The sequence below is a fragment of the Somniosus microcephalus genome, chromosome 12 (assembly GCF_052327205.1).
Source record: "Somniosus microcephalus isolate GS21.2 chromosome 12, FLI_Smic_1.0, whole genome shotgun sequence".
NCBI lineage: Eukaryota > Metazoa > Chordata > Chondrichthyes > Squaliformes > Somniosidae > Somniosus > Somniosus microcephalus.
This window is the reverse complement of record NC_140998.1, coordinates 25,515,109-25,531,170: the sequence shown is the minus strand read 5'-3', so window position 1 is coordinate 25,531,170 and position 16,062 is coordinate 25,515,109. Positions and strand designations below refer to the sequence as shown.

Sequence of the window (16,062 nt, the reverse complement as noted above, 5' to 3'; positions counted from 1 at the left end):
TCCTTGTTACATTTCTCTCTGCTATCAGCCCGTAGTTATTTCACCTAATGTTTAAACAAACAAACCTCTTGGTTCTTGAAATCCGATCCGTTAATAACAACATGGATAATTGGTAACCTCCAAATTACCAGGTGCGTTACATCTGCTGGTTCTGTTACATAATGTAATGGTATCTTCGTTGCAAAGTTTACCTTGAAAAGCTTAGCTAGGTCTTTATTATTTGAAAATGCTGGAATTTAAATATTATTTCATTTCTCCTATATTCTTCACCCTGTAATTTCCCAAGATACTATATCCAGTATTACTGTACTGTAGTACTATCGCCAACTGGTATCCTATTAGAACTGATGTCCAGGACCAATATGGCCAATCTCTAATGCCAGTGTTTCACAATCAAATAAAGACTTGTAGACGCTACTTTAAAACAGCCTCCGCATTTGTTAAATTGTTCTGATGAAGGGTCCGCACCCAGAACGTCACACCCTGTCTGTGCTCTTTGCGGATGCTGATGCCGTGTATTGCCAGCATTTTTGTTCTTATTTCAGATTTCCAGCATCTGACATTTGTCCTTTTTATTGTGCAAATGATTGTGTTGCTTTCTGAGCAAATGTAGCTGTTTTAAGTGTTTTAATTTGATTTGATTTTTTTTTAATATATCTGCAATATCTATAATAAAACACAAATACTATGTTCTTGCTGGAGTGAAGTCTGGATTTAGTACATATTAGCAATTCCGGGAACTTCATTTTCAGAGCCAAAAACTTTTCCTACTGTAAATCTTTCTTGCTGTTTTTGCATTTCTGGGGATTCCTGTGTAATATTCAATGTGGCTATTCCCTGATCATTTCTAATCTACTTCAGGTTGATGGAATTGACAATCAGTTCCTGAGAAAATAACTCTTTGACATGCTTATTACAGCTGCACTTACTGCAGTTTATGTATGTGTGAGTTTGCATTTCTGTGTACAGTATAAGCTGAAATGATAATGTCTCTGGGTTTTTCATGCAGAATAAGCGTCTGGAAGAGGTAAAGAGACAAGAACAGGAATTTCTTGAAGCTCATTCGGTCCCACTAAGAAATTATTTAATGCAAAACGTCATGCCTACTCTGACCCAGGGGCTGATTGAGTGCTGCAAAATCAGACCCGATGACCCAGTGGACTTTCTGGTAAGGGAAATAAAATATTGATTCCACCTCATGCCGCCCCCCCCCCCCCCCCACCCCCACCCCTTACCTTTTTAATTATCCTCCCTTCCCTCCTTCCCCAGGACACAAACCAACAGGGACTCATCTCTATACAACAGTATTTAGCTGTGAGGACATTGCGCTTGATGATAATCAATACCAGTGCCAGGTCATGATCAGTGTGGGGGTGAAATGATCAGTTTTCCATCCCAATCAGCAGCCTGGGCTGGCCTTCCACCACTGTGACTGGCCCACCGGCTGTGAAAGGAATACATGCTGTGAAGCGAGTGAACTACATTTGATTTAGTACCAAACATCTTTATTCCCATACACTTAACAATGACAGCAACTTTTCCCTCCTCTCCTCAAGAGTTGGCATGGTCTGGCTTCACAGGTGCCAGCAGTACTCTGTTGATTCATCTCAGAAAAATGTAGGGCAATATATATATTTGCACATAAATATACAGTGAATGCTCCACAATCCATATTTTGGAAACTACATTGGAGTCACTGGATAACAATCAGGAACAGCGGTCCTGGATGATTTCCCCCACCCCTATGAGGCATATTGTAGTTCCACAATGGAGGCAAATACTAGCTTCTCTGCTGCCCCGCCCCATCCCCACCCCCTCTCCCCCACCACCGCTGAGATCAGACAATGCAGCAAATCCCTGTTCCTCCTGTGACATTAAGTAAAAATATGAAGGTATGCTGAAACACAAAGGTATAGCTGGCTCCTCCCTCAAAGTTTAGTTTTCTAATCAATGTTCTGTAAAGCCAATGATCAGATTATCATAAAACAAGAAAAGGTTTACCGTCACCTACTTCAATTACACCTCCCCCAAATATCCCTACATACTCTAATGCACTCAACCTCACCCGGAACTGACCAACCATGCTAACATGTATTATATATGTATATATTTTTAAGGCTGAGTACCTGTTCAAGAACAATCCACAAATTGAATGAAGAGAACGGAGAAGAAGTTGATATACTTCCAGACATCAAATAGATATTAAAACCAGTTCCGATGAAATGCATTGATTAGAACTGTGTCTTTTTAAATTGTATATTAGCAAAAGAAATTGTAGTGGAAATGTAGTTTATAGTATTAAAATAAATCCTCCTTATATATTTGAATAAAGAGTCATCTATTCATTTGTACTCTTAAGAGTGCAACATCTTTGTACTATTCAGACTTTAGAAAAAAATCCTATTCCTCTATTGAAAAGTCTGTTGTTTTCTCATGAGAATTTGATTAAATGAAGCACAGGTCAGAAAAATCTTGTGAAACCAGCTGTGAGCAATGATGTGCTTTTTCAGGTCAGAAACAAAACCGGATGTCCATAATAAGCAAACTCTAGGTTTAATCAGCAAAACAATTTCAGAAAGAACAAATAAAGTACTTTCCAAACACCTGCACAAAGTGTAAAGCCAAAAAGAGGCTGATGTACGTCTTGGGCTGAGACGTCTTCTCAGCACCTCTCCCACATTGAATGTTGTTTTGCTGTCCGTACATGATACAGGTGACTGAACGGGCCGCTGTACGTCAATGCTGTCGATTGGTGTGCAGAAACCTCTCCCTACACCAGACAGGGAAAGCAGTTGCAGGTGTCACGCAGGAACTGCGATATGCTGATGTTGCTGGATTTCATTGTGTTTAATCCTAACTTTTCGATTCGTTTTTTAGGAGGTAATTACCGGGTTTAATCCTAAAAGCAGCTGTTAAATTCTGTACAAGTGTTGTTACTGGCACACAAATAGAATGACCCATATGAGCCACATAACTAATGTGTGCACTTTAAAGCAGCTAACCTTGTTTTGTTTCTTCAGTTTGAAGTACATAAATGTTATTTATTCCATGCACCTCCATATTGTAACTTTATTTTTTAATGTAGTATTCCAGTTTCTCGTCATTCCCTCTTAATGGCCTTCTGCATTAGGAACCACTCCCAGACGATAAGTTTGACGTGACCTGTTGCCAAGCCTCTGCCACTCAATCACGCAGTGTGTGATTGTGGCTGCAGCGATTCTTTCCTCCTGTTTTTCCCTGCTTTCACATGGGGAATGTGCTTGCCTTCTGATGGTGCCTGTCCACAATTGGATGGCTCATATCAGTGAGTTACCCCGTGGGAAATTGTGTCCCATCGGTGATCCACCACATCTGAGCTCCAGTATGTGGCACTACCACGTCATATTGTTTTTTAAACTTGTATTTTAAATATAATTTTAAAAATATTTATAGGAGCACAGTCAACTTGGGTGGTATCCATGCTCACCCTGGGCCCAACATATTGATAGAAGTGATGGCTGCTATTTGATGGTTGCCATAAGTGATGGTTGCCATAAACTTGAGCTTATCCAAAACTCTGCTGCCCATATCCTAACTCGCACCAAATACCGCTCACCCATCACCCCTGTGCTTGCTGACCAACATTGGCTCCCAGTCCACCAACGCCTCAACAACAACTTACATTTCTATCACGCTTTTCTCGTAGTAAAACGTTCCAAGGCACTTCACAGGAGCGTTATCAAACAAAATTTGACATCAAACCACATAAGAAGATATTAGGACAGATGACCAAAAGCTTGGTCAAAGAAGTGGGTTTTAAGGAGCGTCTTACAGGAGGAGAGAGAGGCAGAGAGGATTAGGGAGGGAATTCCAGCGCTTAGTGCCTAGGCAACTGAAGGCATGGCCAGCAATGGTGGAGCGATTAAAATCGGGGATGCTCAAGAGGCCAGATTTGGAGGAGTGCAGATTTCTCAGAGGGTTGTTGGGCTGATGAAGGTTACAGAGATAGGGAGGGGCGAGGCCATGGAGGGATTTGAAAACAAGGATGAGAATTTTAAAATTGAAACATTGCTGGGCCGGGAGCCAATGTAGGTCAGCGAACACAGGTGATGGGTGAACGGGACTTGGTGCGAGTTAGGGTACGGACAGCAGGGCTTTGGATGAGCTCAAGTTTACAGAGGGTGGAAGATGGGAGGCCAGCCCGGAGTGCATTGGAATAGTCAAGTCTAGAGGTAACAAAAGCATGGATGAGGGTTCCAGCAGCAAATGAGCTGAGGCAGGAGCGGAGTCAGGCGATGTTACGATGGTGGAAGTCATCGTTTAGTTGGAAGAAATTTCTGCTCATCCAGTACTGGATATCAGTCAAGTAGTGTGATAAATCAGAGACAGTGGAGAGGTCGAGATAGGTGGGGCTGAGGTAGAGCTGGGTGTCATCAGCGTACATGTTGAACCTGATGTTATATTTTCGGATGATGTCGCCGAGGGGCAGCATGTAGATGAGAAATAAGAGGGGGCCAAGGATAGATCCCTGGGGGACTCCAGAGGTAACAGTGCAGGAGCAGGAAGAGAAGCCATTGTAGGTGATTCTCTGACTACGACCGGATAGATAAGAATGGAACCAGGTGAGGGTGGTCACACTCAGCTGGGCGACGGAGGAGAGGCATTGGAGGAGGATGGTTTGGTCAACAGTGTCAAAGGCTGCAGACAGGTCGAGAAGGATGAGGAGGGATAGTTTACCATGGTCACAGTCACAAAGGATGTCATTTGTGACTTTGATAAGAGCCGTTTCGGAACTGTGCCAGGGGCGAAAACCTGATTGGCGGGATTGCAACATTGAGTTGTGGGAAAGATGGGCACGGATTTGGGAGGTGACAGCACGTTCAAGGACTTTGGAGAGGAAAGGGAGGTTGGTGATGGGGCAGTGGTTTGGAAGGACTGAGGAGTCAAGGGTGGGGTTTTAGAGGAGAGGGTGATGACGGCAGAATTGAAGGGGAGGGGGACAGTAGCTTAGGAGAGGAAATTGTTAACAGTACCAGCTAACATGGGGGCCAGGAAGGAAAGTTGGGTGGTCAGCAGTTTGGTGGGAATAGGGTTGAGTGAGCAGGAGTTGGGTCGCATGGACAAGATGAGCTCGGAGAGGGCATGATGCGAGATAGGAGAGAAACTAGAGAAAGATGCGAGGTCAGGGCTTGGGCTGGGGGAACCTTAGGGGAAGTTTGGCCCAATGGGCTAGGGGAAGGGAGGGAGGCGGCAGAGGCAGTTGAATGGATGGTCTCAATCTTTGGGACAAGTCCATGAGCTCGTCCCACTTCTTGTTGGAGGTGAGGGTGGAGGAGGCAGGGGAGAGGGTTTTAAGAAGACAGTTTGTAGTGGAGAAGAAAGTCCGGGGTTTATCTTTGCATTCCAGGATAATCCTGGAATAGTGAGCAGTTTTGGCAGAGGAGAGCAGGACCCGCTAGTGCTTTATGTGGACCAGCCAGATTTGACGATGAATGTTTAAACCACTGATGTGCCAAATAACTGCCTGAATCCATGAGGTTAAAGCTTAAAACTAAAGGTTTTTATTAAGTAAGAACATGGCATCAAGTTAACACAGTCATCACCGACCCAGCCCTTGGTAGAACATTCCAGAAGAGGGGTGGGGCTAGGGAGGAGCATTAGTGGTTACACCGGTGGAACATTCCAGACATTAACAAGTACAACAACAACAACAATACAAATGCCAGAACACAGAGTTATTTCATCACATTCACCCCCTGCTATAGATTCAGTCTGGCAGGAGGTCTGATAATCCTCTGGGAATGACGTAACTCTTGCTGAGGCTCCTCCCGGAGTACTAACTCCGGTTCATTCGAATTCCCAGAATCATCAGTATTTTCCACACTGAGGGTTTGTGTCTCTGAAGGTCCAATACCACGATTGAAAACTCTACTCTCAGAGTCGAACTCTTTTCGAGCTCCAGCAGGTGCAAGATCTTTAATAGAGACCGTATCCTCTCGCCCATCTGGATATTGAATATACGCATACTGGGGATTAGCATGGAGGAGTTGTACTTCCTCCACCAGTGGATCAGTCTTGTGGCCTCTCACATGTCTGCGCAACAACACAGGGCCCGTGGTCGTCAACCATGTGGGCAACATTACTCCATTAGTAGCTTTTCTTGGAAAACTAAACATCCTTTCATGAGGGGTGGCATTCGTCGCTGTACACAAAAGAGACCTTATGGAATGCAGCATGTCTGGCAGGACATCCTGCCAGCGAGAGGTCAGCAGGCCTCGCGACTTCAGAGACAGTACGATAGCCTTCCACACTGTCGCATTTTCTTTCTCGACCTGCCCATTACCACGAGGGTTATAGCTGGTAGTTCTACTCGTTGCAATCCCTTTTGATAGCAAAAACTGTCGCAATTCTTCGCTCATAAAGGAAGAACCCCTATCACTATGTATATAGTTAGGCATGCCAAACAAGGAAAACAGTTGGCAGAGGCATTTAATTACAACAGCACTGGTCACATCCGGACAGGGGATAACAAAAGGGAACTGAGAGTACTCGTCTATAATATTAAGAAAATAGACATTGCGGTCGCTTGATGGAAGGGGACCTTTAAAATCGAGACTCAAATGGTCGAGTTGCTTTAATAAGATGAGCTGGCTCGGACGGCTTATAGAAGCGGGGTTTGCATTCAGCACAAACACGACAGGCTCTGGTCATTGTCCGGACCTCCTCAATAGAGTAGGTCCGGACAATGACCAGAGTAGGTCCCTTCCGGAGGAGCTTAACAACTTCTATGCTCGCTTCGACAGGGACAACAAGGAGCCGGCTACCAAAGCCTTGCCACCCCCGGAAGACCAGGTGCTCACTCTGTCGACCTCCGACGTAAGGGGCGCTCTACGCAGAGTGAACACACGAAAGGCTACTGGACCGGATAGCATCCCTGGACGGGTACTCAAGGAATGTGCTGATCAGCTGGCTGATGTCTTCACCGCCATCTTCAACCTGTCATTGGCCCAGGCAGTAGTCCCTACATGCTTCAAGACCGCCACCATCATTCCTGTGCCTAAACAAGCGGCTGTGACGTGTCTGAACGACTATCGACCTGTCGCACTCACACCCATCGTAATGAAGTGTTTCGAGAGACTGGTCTTAGCCCACATCAAAGCCAGTGTTCCTGCCTCCCTTGACCAACACCAGTTTGCCTATCGGGCAAACAGATCAACGGAGGATGCAATCACAACTGCTCTACACTCGGCACTGAATCACCTAGATGGTAAGGAGACCTACATCAGAATGTTGTTTATAGACTACAGCTCAGCATTCAACACTATCGTCCCCAACAAGCTGGCCACCAAACTCCAAACTCTTGGCCTGAACACTTCCCTCTGCAACTGGACCCTTGACTTCCTAACAAACAGACCCCAGTCTGTCAAATTAGGTAACCACACCTCCCCCCCGCTGACCCTGAACACGGGGGCCCCACAAGGATGTGTGCTGAGCCCCCTCCTTTACTCCCTCTTCACCCACGACTGTGTGGCTGTTAATGGTTCCAACACCATCATCAAGTTCGCAGATGACACCACGGTAGTAGGCCAGATCACCAACAACGATGAGTCAGCCTACAGGGAGGAGGTCCAGCATCTCGTGAAGTGGTGCGCCGACAACAACCTGGCCCTTAACACCAAGAAAACAAAGGAAATAATCGTGGACTTCAGGAAGTCCAAAGGCGGAAGTCACACCCCCATCCACATCAATGGGGCGGAGGTGGAAAGGGTGGCCAGCTTTAAGTTCCTCGGAGTCCACATCACGGAAGACCTCTCCTGGTCCCTCAACACCTCCTCTCTGGTGAAGAAGGCCCAGCAGCGCCTATATTTCTTGAGGAGGCTGAAGGGATGTAATCTGTCACCCCCGATCCTCTCTAACTTCTACCGCTGCACTATAGAGAGCATCCTGACAAACTGTATCACGGTATGGTACGGCAGCTGTAGCTCCCATGACCGGAAAGCCCTGCAGCGGGTAGTCAAAACTGCCCAACGCATCACCGGCACCCGGCTACCGACCATAGAACATATATATCAGAAACGCTGCCTACGGAGGGCACGGTCCATCATCAAAGACCCTACCCACCCCAGCCACAGTCTGTTCACCCTCCTACCATCTGGAAGACGCTACAGATGCATTCGCACCCATACGACCAGATTTAGGAACAGCTTCTTTCCCAGGGCTGTCATCCTACTGAACTCCACAAATAAACACTAAAGCCTGCACATCTGCCGATGCACTTTATTATGGTCATATTTATGCTAACATATATGTACAAATGTATGTTGAAATGTTTAAGTGTCCTAATCCAAATTGTACACTCTCGGGAGCCGCAAGCCTACATTTCGTTGTACTGCACTTGTGCACTAACAATGACAATAAAAGTTGATTTGATTTGATTGTGGGACTTAATGAAGTGGTTCATTCTGGTAACCCCAGGGTGGCAGAGTGCGTCGTGGAGACTTTGAAGCTTATCTATACCTAGACTAGCACATACTCCTCGTGACAAAGCATCCGATGGCTCATTAAATACTCCAGGCCTGTACTGAATATCATAGTCATATGTTGACAGTTCTATTCGCCATCTTAAAATTTTATCATTTTTGATCTTGCCTCTCTGTTTAGTGTTGAACATAAAGGCCACGGACCGCTGGTCAGTAATGAGCGTAAAACGTTGGCCAGCGAGATAATGTCTCCAATACCTGACTGCCTCGTTAATCGCCTGTGCCTCTTTTTCCACTGAAGAATATCGAACTTCTGGTCCTTGCAATGTACGAGAGAAGAAAGCTACTGGTCTACCAGCTTGGTTAAGAGTTGCTGCCAACGCAAAATCAGATGCATCACTTTCCACTTGAAAAGGGATCTTCTCATCCACGGCACATACCACTGCCTTCTCAATGTCCCGTTTGATATTAAGGAAAGCCTCCTGAGCTTCCGCCGATAGTGGAAAAGATGTCGACTTAATAAGAGGTCGGACTTTATCTGAGTAGTTAGCCACCCACTGGGCATAGTACGAGAAGAATCCCAGACACCTTCTTAAAGCTTTTACAGTGTGAGGTAAAGGTAATTCCTTAAGTGGGCGTAATCTTTCAGGACCTGGCCCGATTACCCCATTCTCCACAACGCAACCAAGAATACACAAACGTGTAGTATTGAAGGTACACTTGTTTTCGTTGTAGGTCAGGTTTAACCTCTTTGCAGTCTCTAGGAACTTCGCGAGATTTTGATCATGCTCCCGTTGGTCGCGCCCACAGATAGTAACATTGTCCAGGTACGGGAATGTTGCTTCCAATGCGTATTCATCCACCATATAATCCATCTCCCGTTGGAAGACGGATACCCCATTCGTCACTCCAAAGGGCACCCTAAGGAATTGGTACAGGCGCCCATTAGCTTCGAAGGCCGTATAAGGTCGGTCTTCTATTTGAATGGGGAGTTGATGGTAGGCAGACTTTAAATCAATGGTGGAGAACACGCGGTACTGAGCTATCTGGTTCACCATCTCAGAAATACGAGGCAAAGGATAGGCGTCTAATTGGGTATACAAGTTTATAGTCTGGCTATAATCGACCACAAGTCTTTTCTTTTCATTAGTTTTAACCACCACCACCTGGGCACGCCACAGGCTATTACTGTGTTCGATGATTCCCTCCCGTTGAAGCCTTTCCACTTCCTCTTTTATAAATGTTTTATCTTCTGAATTATACCGTCGACTCTTAGTCGCTATAGGTCTACAATTAGGAGCACGGTTCGCGAACAAAGAAGGCGGATTTACTTTTAAAGTAGAAAGGCCGCAGACTGAGTGGAGGCTGAGATCCACCATACTTAAGGGTAACGCTCTCATGCTGACACTGGAAGTCCAAGCCTAAAATTAAGTTCACACACAACTGAGGTAATATGAGGAGTTTAAAGTCCTTATACTCCGTATCCTTAACAGTCAATGTGACTTTACAATATCCAGTTACCTCTGAAGTAAGGGACTTGGACGCCATCACAATTTCACTTCGAGTAGGATACACCTTCAATGAACAGGAGTTAACAAGGTTGGGGTGTATAAAACTTTCAGTACAGCCACAGTCTATCAAACACCCAGTAGGACGACCATTAATCTTGATGTCCATCATAGATTTCGACAAGGAACACGGTATGTGTGATGAAATATGCCTTCATCAGACCTGCTTGTATTTTACCTGCTTGTATTGTGTGAACCGCACCCTTTTGTTCCTATTGTGTGTATTGGCTACGCCCCTGTCTTTTGCCATATAAAGGTCTCAGGAGCTGCATGAGTCACTCACTACCAGACGAACCCGATGTGGGAAGACCTGCTATGTTCTTAGTGATTAAAAGCCTTCAGTTGAATCCTTGTCTTTGAGTCATTGATGGCATATCAATTTTAATCACTAAAACACCAAGATAGATCGACTCCTGAAACCAGAGCGCTTGGATCTGGACCCCCATGCCTCAGACGCAGCCACACAGTTCGGACACTGGTTCCAATGCTTCGAATTTTTCATTGCAAACTCATCCACTGCCATAGCCGCAGCCGAAACCGCTACCGGAGACATGAAACTGGGAATCCTGCGAAACTGGGTGAGCCATCGGGTCTCCCCTCTCATCCAAGATGCCACCAGCTACGAGGAGGCCTGCACCATCCTGAAGGCCCACTACGCGCGGCCAATAAACGTGGTGTACGCCAGGCATCTTCTGACTACTCGCACGCAGCGGCATGGTGAGTCACTAGAGGACTTTATACTAAACCTAAAAGTACTGGGCAGAGACTGTAACTGTAAGGCCGTGTCTGCCATCGTGTACACGGAGGAGCTGATTCGAGACTCCCTTATTGCGGGCCTCAGTTCAAATTATATTCGGCAGAAACTGTTTGAAAAGGAGGGACTGGACTTAAAACAGGCTATAGATATAGCGCGATCACTGGATATGGCCCAGAGGAACTCTGAATCCTGTTCCCCAGGCCACGCGGCCCACTCCGCCTCGTGCGCGCCGTGGGGGCCGCCATCTTGGAAGCCACCTTCACCTCCCAGGTCTCAGGCCAGCCCAGCACCATCGGAGCCCCAGCCTCCACCCAGGAGCCCCATTACTGCCGCGATGCATCGGGGCCCGAAATGCTACTCCTGTGGTCAGGACAAACACTCCAGGCATCTGTGCCCAGCGAAGGGCACCACCTGTTTTAAATGCGGGAAGAAAGGTCTGCAGAGGGAACCCCGCCTCCAACTCCACCACTGCCGCGTGCGCGCCGTGGGAGCGGCCATCTTGGAAGCCATCTTGTCCACCCTCATGGAGTCCACCATCTTGCCCCGACTACACGGACCTCCAGGACCCACTGGTGGCCTCGATCACAGTGGATCAATCCAGGCCACATCCGTTGTCTAAATCGATGATGGACATAGAGGTAAACGGGAACAAGGTTAAATGCTTGATTGACTGTGGGAGCACCGAAAGCTTTATTCATCCTAGCCTGGTAAAACGACTTTCTCTAACGATAGTCCCCACACAGGGCAAAATCGCCATGGCCGATAAGACTCATACCTCAAAAATTACAGGTTTCTGCGCGGTTATGTTGTCGGTAAAAGGCAATGATTACAGAGATTTTAAACTATTGATAATGCCAGATCTCTGTGTGAGCGTGATCTTGGGTCTGGACTTCCAGTGCCACCACCAAAGTATCACGCTTACCTACGGTGGCTACCCTGAAGGTCAAGCCGCCCTCTCTGTTCGCCAACCTCGCACCCAACTGTCGACCCATAGCGACCAAGAGTAGGCGGTACAGCTGGGAGGATAGACGGTTCATTGCGTCGGAAGTAGAAAGACTCAAGCGGGAGGGTATCATCGAATGCAGTACCAGCCCGTGGCGTGCCCAGGTAGTAGTAGTTAAGGGTAGCGAAAAGAAGCGGATGGTGATAGATTATAGCCAGACGGTTAATCTATACACCCAGCTAGACGCCTACCCTCTGCCCCGCATAGCGGATATGGTTAACCAAATCGCGCAATACCGGGTGTTTTCCACCATCGACCTAAAATCGGCATACCACCAGCTCCCCATTAGGCCGGAGGACCGTCCATACACCGCCTTCGAGGCGAACGGACGTCTCTACCACTTCCTCAGAGTCCCCTTTGGGGTAACGAACGGGGTCTCGGTCTTCCAGCGGGAGATGGACCGCATGGTCGATGAGAACCAGTTAACAGCCACCTACCCATACCTAGACAACGTCACCATCTGCGGCCACGACCAGCAAGACCACGACTCGAACCTCGCGAGATTTCTGAAAACCGCCCTCAGACTCAATCTCACCTACAACGAGGATAAGTGTGTCTTTAGCACCACGCGCCTCTGTATCCTGGGCTGCGTGGTGGAAAACGGGGAAATCGGTCCGGACCCCGACCGATTGCGCCCCCTACGGGAGCTACCCCTACCAAACACTCCCAAGGCCCTGAAAAGGTGCCTGGGGTTCTTCTCCTATTACGCCCAATGGGTCCCCAATTATTCCAACAAGGCCCGTCCCCTCCTGAAATCAACGTCCTTCCCGCTCACAGCCGAGGCCCACGCCGCCTTCAACAGCATTAAACACGACATTGAGAAGGCCGCGCTGCGGGCAGTGGACGAAAACATCCCTTTCCAGGTCGAAAGCGATGCGTCCGACTTCGCTTTAGCAGCCACCCTCAACCAGGATGGGCGGCCCGTAGCCTTTTTCTCAAGAGCCCTCCAAGGGCCCGAGATCAGGCACTCCTCGGTAGAGAAGGAGGCCCAGGCCATAGTGGAGGCAGTGCGGCACTGGAGGCACTACCTAGCCGGCAAACGCTTCACCCTGCTTACCGACCAGCGGTCGGTAGCCTTCATGTTTAACAACAAACAGAGGGGGAAGATCAAGAACGACAAAATTCTCAGGTGGCGGATCGAACTCTCCACGTTTGAGTACGACACAATATATAGGCCGGGGGCCCTCAACGAATCCCCCGACGCCCTATCACGAGGGATGTGTGCCAGCATCCAGGGGGACAGGCTACAGGGCCTCCACAATGGCCTCTGCCACCCGGGGGTCACCCGGCTATTCCACTTTATAAAATCCCGTAACCTGCCCTATTCCATCGAGGAGGTCCGGTCTATGACCAGGGACTGCCGCACCTGTGCGGAATGCAAGCTCCATTTTATCAGGCCCGACCGAGCCCACCTGATCAAAGCTACACGGCCATTCGAGCGCCTGAGCTTAGATTTCAAGGGACCACTCCCCTCCACCGACCGCAATGTGTACTTTCTCAACATTGTGGACGAGTACTCCCGCTTCCCATTCGCCTACCCCTGCCCAGATATGACCAGTGCCACGGTCATCAAGTGCCTCGGCAACCTGTTTTGCACGTTTGGCATGCCTAACTACATCCACACTGACAGGGGGGGCGTCGTTCATGAGCGATGAACTGCGCCAATACCTGCTGTCGAAGGGGATAGCCACGAGTCAGACCACTAGTTATAACCCCCAGGGTAATGGGCAAGTGGAGAGGGAGAACGCGACAGTGTGGAAGGCGGTCACCTTAGCACTAAGGTCTAAAGGCCTCCCCACCTCCCGCTGGCAGGAGGTCCTCCCAGACGTACTCCACTCGATAAGGTCGCTACTGTGTACTGCTACTAACGCCACTCCTCACGAGAAGATGTTTGTTTTTCCCCGCAAATCAACCTCAGGAGTGTCCCTACCCTCGTGGCTCTCCACCCCAGGGACAGTCCTGTTACGGAAGCATGTGAGGGGCCACAAAACGGATCCCCTCGTGGAGGCAGTACACCTACTCCACGCAAACCCACAGTACGCGTACGTCAAGCACGCCGACGGGCGTGAAGACACCGGCCTAGAAATTCAATAAGGCCCCGCCAGGTCTTTAGCGCCCGGAATTTAGCGCTCACCCGGATTCCCGTAGCGCCCGCCTGAAATTCAGTTGCGACGGGCCAAGACGGAGGCGGGCGCTACTGCAGGGTTTGGCCGCCTCGCTTGGGGTGATGAAAGTCTATTTCAGGCGTCCAGCTGCCGCTGCGCCACCCGATGCGGTGCGGCAGGCTGGGGTACTGCAGGCCTCCTCCTTCTCTTAAGGAGGAGCTGCCTGCAGCCGTGAGATCGCCGCTGGATTCTCCTGGCAAATGAGCCCGGCACCACGGAGAAGTGCCGGGCTCGCGGGAGTCAGACAGCAATGCCGCGGGGGGGTGGTGCAGGAGTCCGGGGAGGGAGGTGCGGCTATGCGGCCGCCGGGAAAGCGGCCGGCCGCCCCTCCACCTTTATGCGCCGGCCTCTCGGAGCTGCAAGGCCCCGTTTTTCAAACGTTGTTTGCGGCCGCTGCGGGCGAGGCGGCCGCAACTGAATTTGGCCTTCAGCAGGGAATCGCGTTGGAACCGGGGCGCTGCGCACACCGATGACGTCATCGGTGCCGGCGCAGCGCTACCGGCTAACGCCGATGTTAGGGACCAACTTAATTTCGGGCACTAAAAAACTTCCGGCGCAACCCACTCTTTCGCCCCTAAGTGGGCGCAAACGCAACTGAATTTCTAGGCCACCGTGTCCATAAAGGACCTCGCCTCGGCAGGAAGCGACGATGACGACCCATCACCAGCACCCCCAGAAGAACCTCCACCATCCCCAGAGGTATCCTCACCACCTCCAGAAGTACCTGCAACACCCCCAGCACATGGGTATGCCCAGGAGGGCACCACGGACTCCCGGTCGGAACCCGAGGTACTGTTGCGACGTTCAGGAAGGACTATCACACCCCCGGACAGACTAAATCTGTAGAAGGGGTGAATGTGATGAAATATGCCTTCATCAGACCTGCTTGTATTTTACCTGCTTGTATTGTGTGAACCGCACCCTTTTGTTCCTATTGTGTGTATTGGCTACGCCCCTGTCTTTTGCCATATAAAGGTCTCAGGAGCTGCATGAGTCACTCACTACCAGACGAACCCGATGTGGGAAGACCTGCTATGTTCTTAGTGATTAAAAGCCTTCAGTTGAATCCTTGTCTTTGAATCATTGATGGCCTATCAGTATGGTCTGGTCAACCGTAGCCCAGGCTAGAGTAAAACGATAGGCGGCAGCAGAGAAGACATCGGGTACAGGATTACCCTTACACACTTTACTAAAATGTCCCCGTTTCTTACATTTAAAACAGGTAGCCTCTCTGGCTGGGCATCTTTGCCTGGGGTGTTTAGATCGGCCACAAAAATAACACTTAGGCCCATGAGGTACAGCCGCAACAATAGGATTAAGTGGAGGCTCCATTGGTGTTATGGATGCCTCCATACTCGGAACACACGAGGCTGAGAGAGACGCATGGGCTGATGCATACACTTCTAAATTCTTCTGGGCTATATCTAACGATCGAGCAGTAGCGATGACCGTTTTTAAAACTAACGAGTCGTTCTCGAGGAGTCTCTGTCTAATATAATTAGATCGGAGGCCAGATATGAAAGAATCGCAGATGGCTTCTTCCTGATACACTATGGCAGAGACAGCCTTGTAGTTGCAATCCTTAGCCAAAGCCTTAAGGTCCTGCAGGAAATCGTCCAGAGATTCCTCGGGTAATTGCCTGCGAGTAGACAAAAGATACCTGGCGTATACTTCGTTAACCGACTTAAGGTACTGGGCCTTAAGGGCTGCGAGGGCCTCTTCATATGTAGTAATATCTTCAATTATCGAGTAAGTTTGATGACTTACCAAGTTGGTTAGAAGACCCAACTTGTTCACCGTCGAATCGACCGATGCGATGAAGTGTTCAAAACATCGAAGCCAATGCGTAAATTTCTTTGACGCGTCTGCCAAATGGGGATCGATATCCAGATGCTCTGGTTTCAAAAATCGATCCATCTTCCAAAAGTTGTTACTTAATAAAATTGATGTGCCAAATAACTGTCTGAATCCATGAGGTTAAAGCTTAAAACTAAAGGCTTTTATTAAGTAAGAACATTGCATCAAGTTAACACAGTCATCACCGACCCAGCCCTTGGTAGAACATTCCAGAAGAGGGGCGGGGCTAGGGAGGAGCATTAGTGGTTACACC

At 48.6% G+C, this 16,062-nt stretch overlaps 1 protein-coding gene across 2 annotated transcripts in view; it reads left to right on the top strand.

Annotated features, from left to right (window-relative positions):
• Window positions 1–2,319, top strand: part of ak7b (adenylate kinase 7b) — a 62,841-nt gene extending 60,522 nt beyond the window's left edge. For both annotated transcript variants that reach the window (XM_086002669.1, XM_086002668.1), the window contains 2 exons: window positions 1,010–1,168; window positions 2,118–2,319. In XM_086002669.1, coding sequence (XP_085858795.1) covers window positions 1,010–1,168; window positions 2,118–2,156 — 198 coding nt within the window. In that variant the 3' untranslated portion in view covers window positions 2,157–2,319. The remainder of the gene's footprint in view (window positions 1–1,009; window positions 1,169–2,117) is intronic.
• Window positions 2,320–16,062: the final 13,743 nt, after the last annotated feature.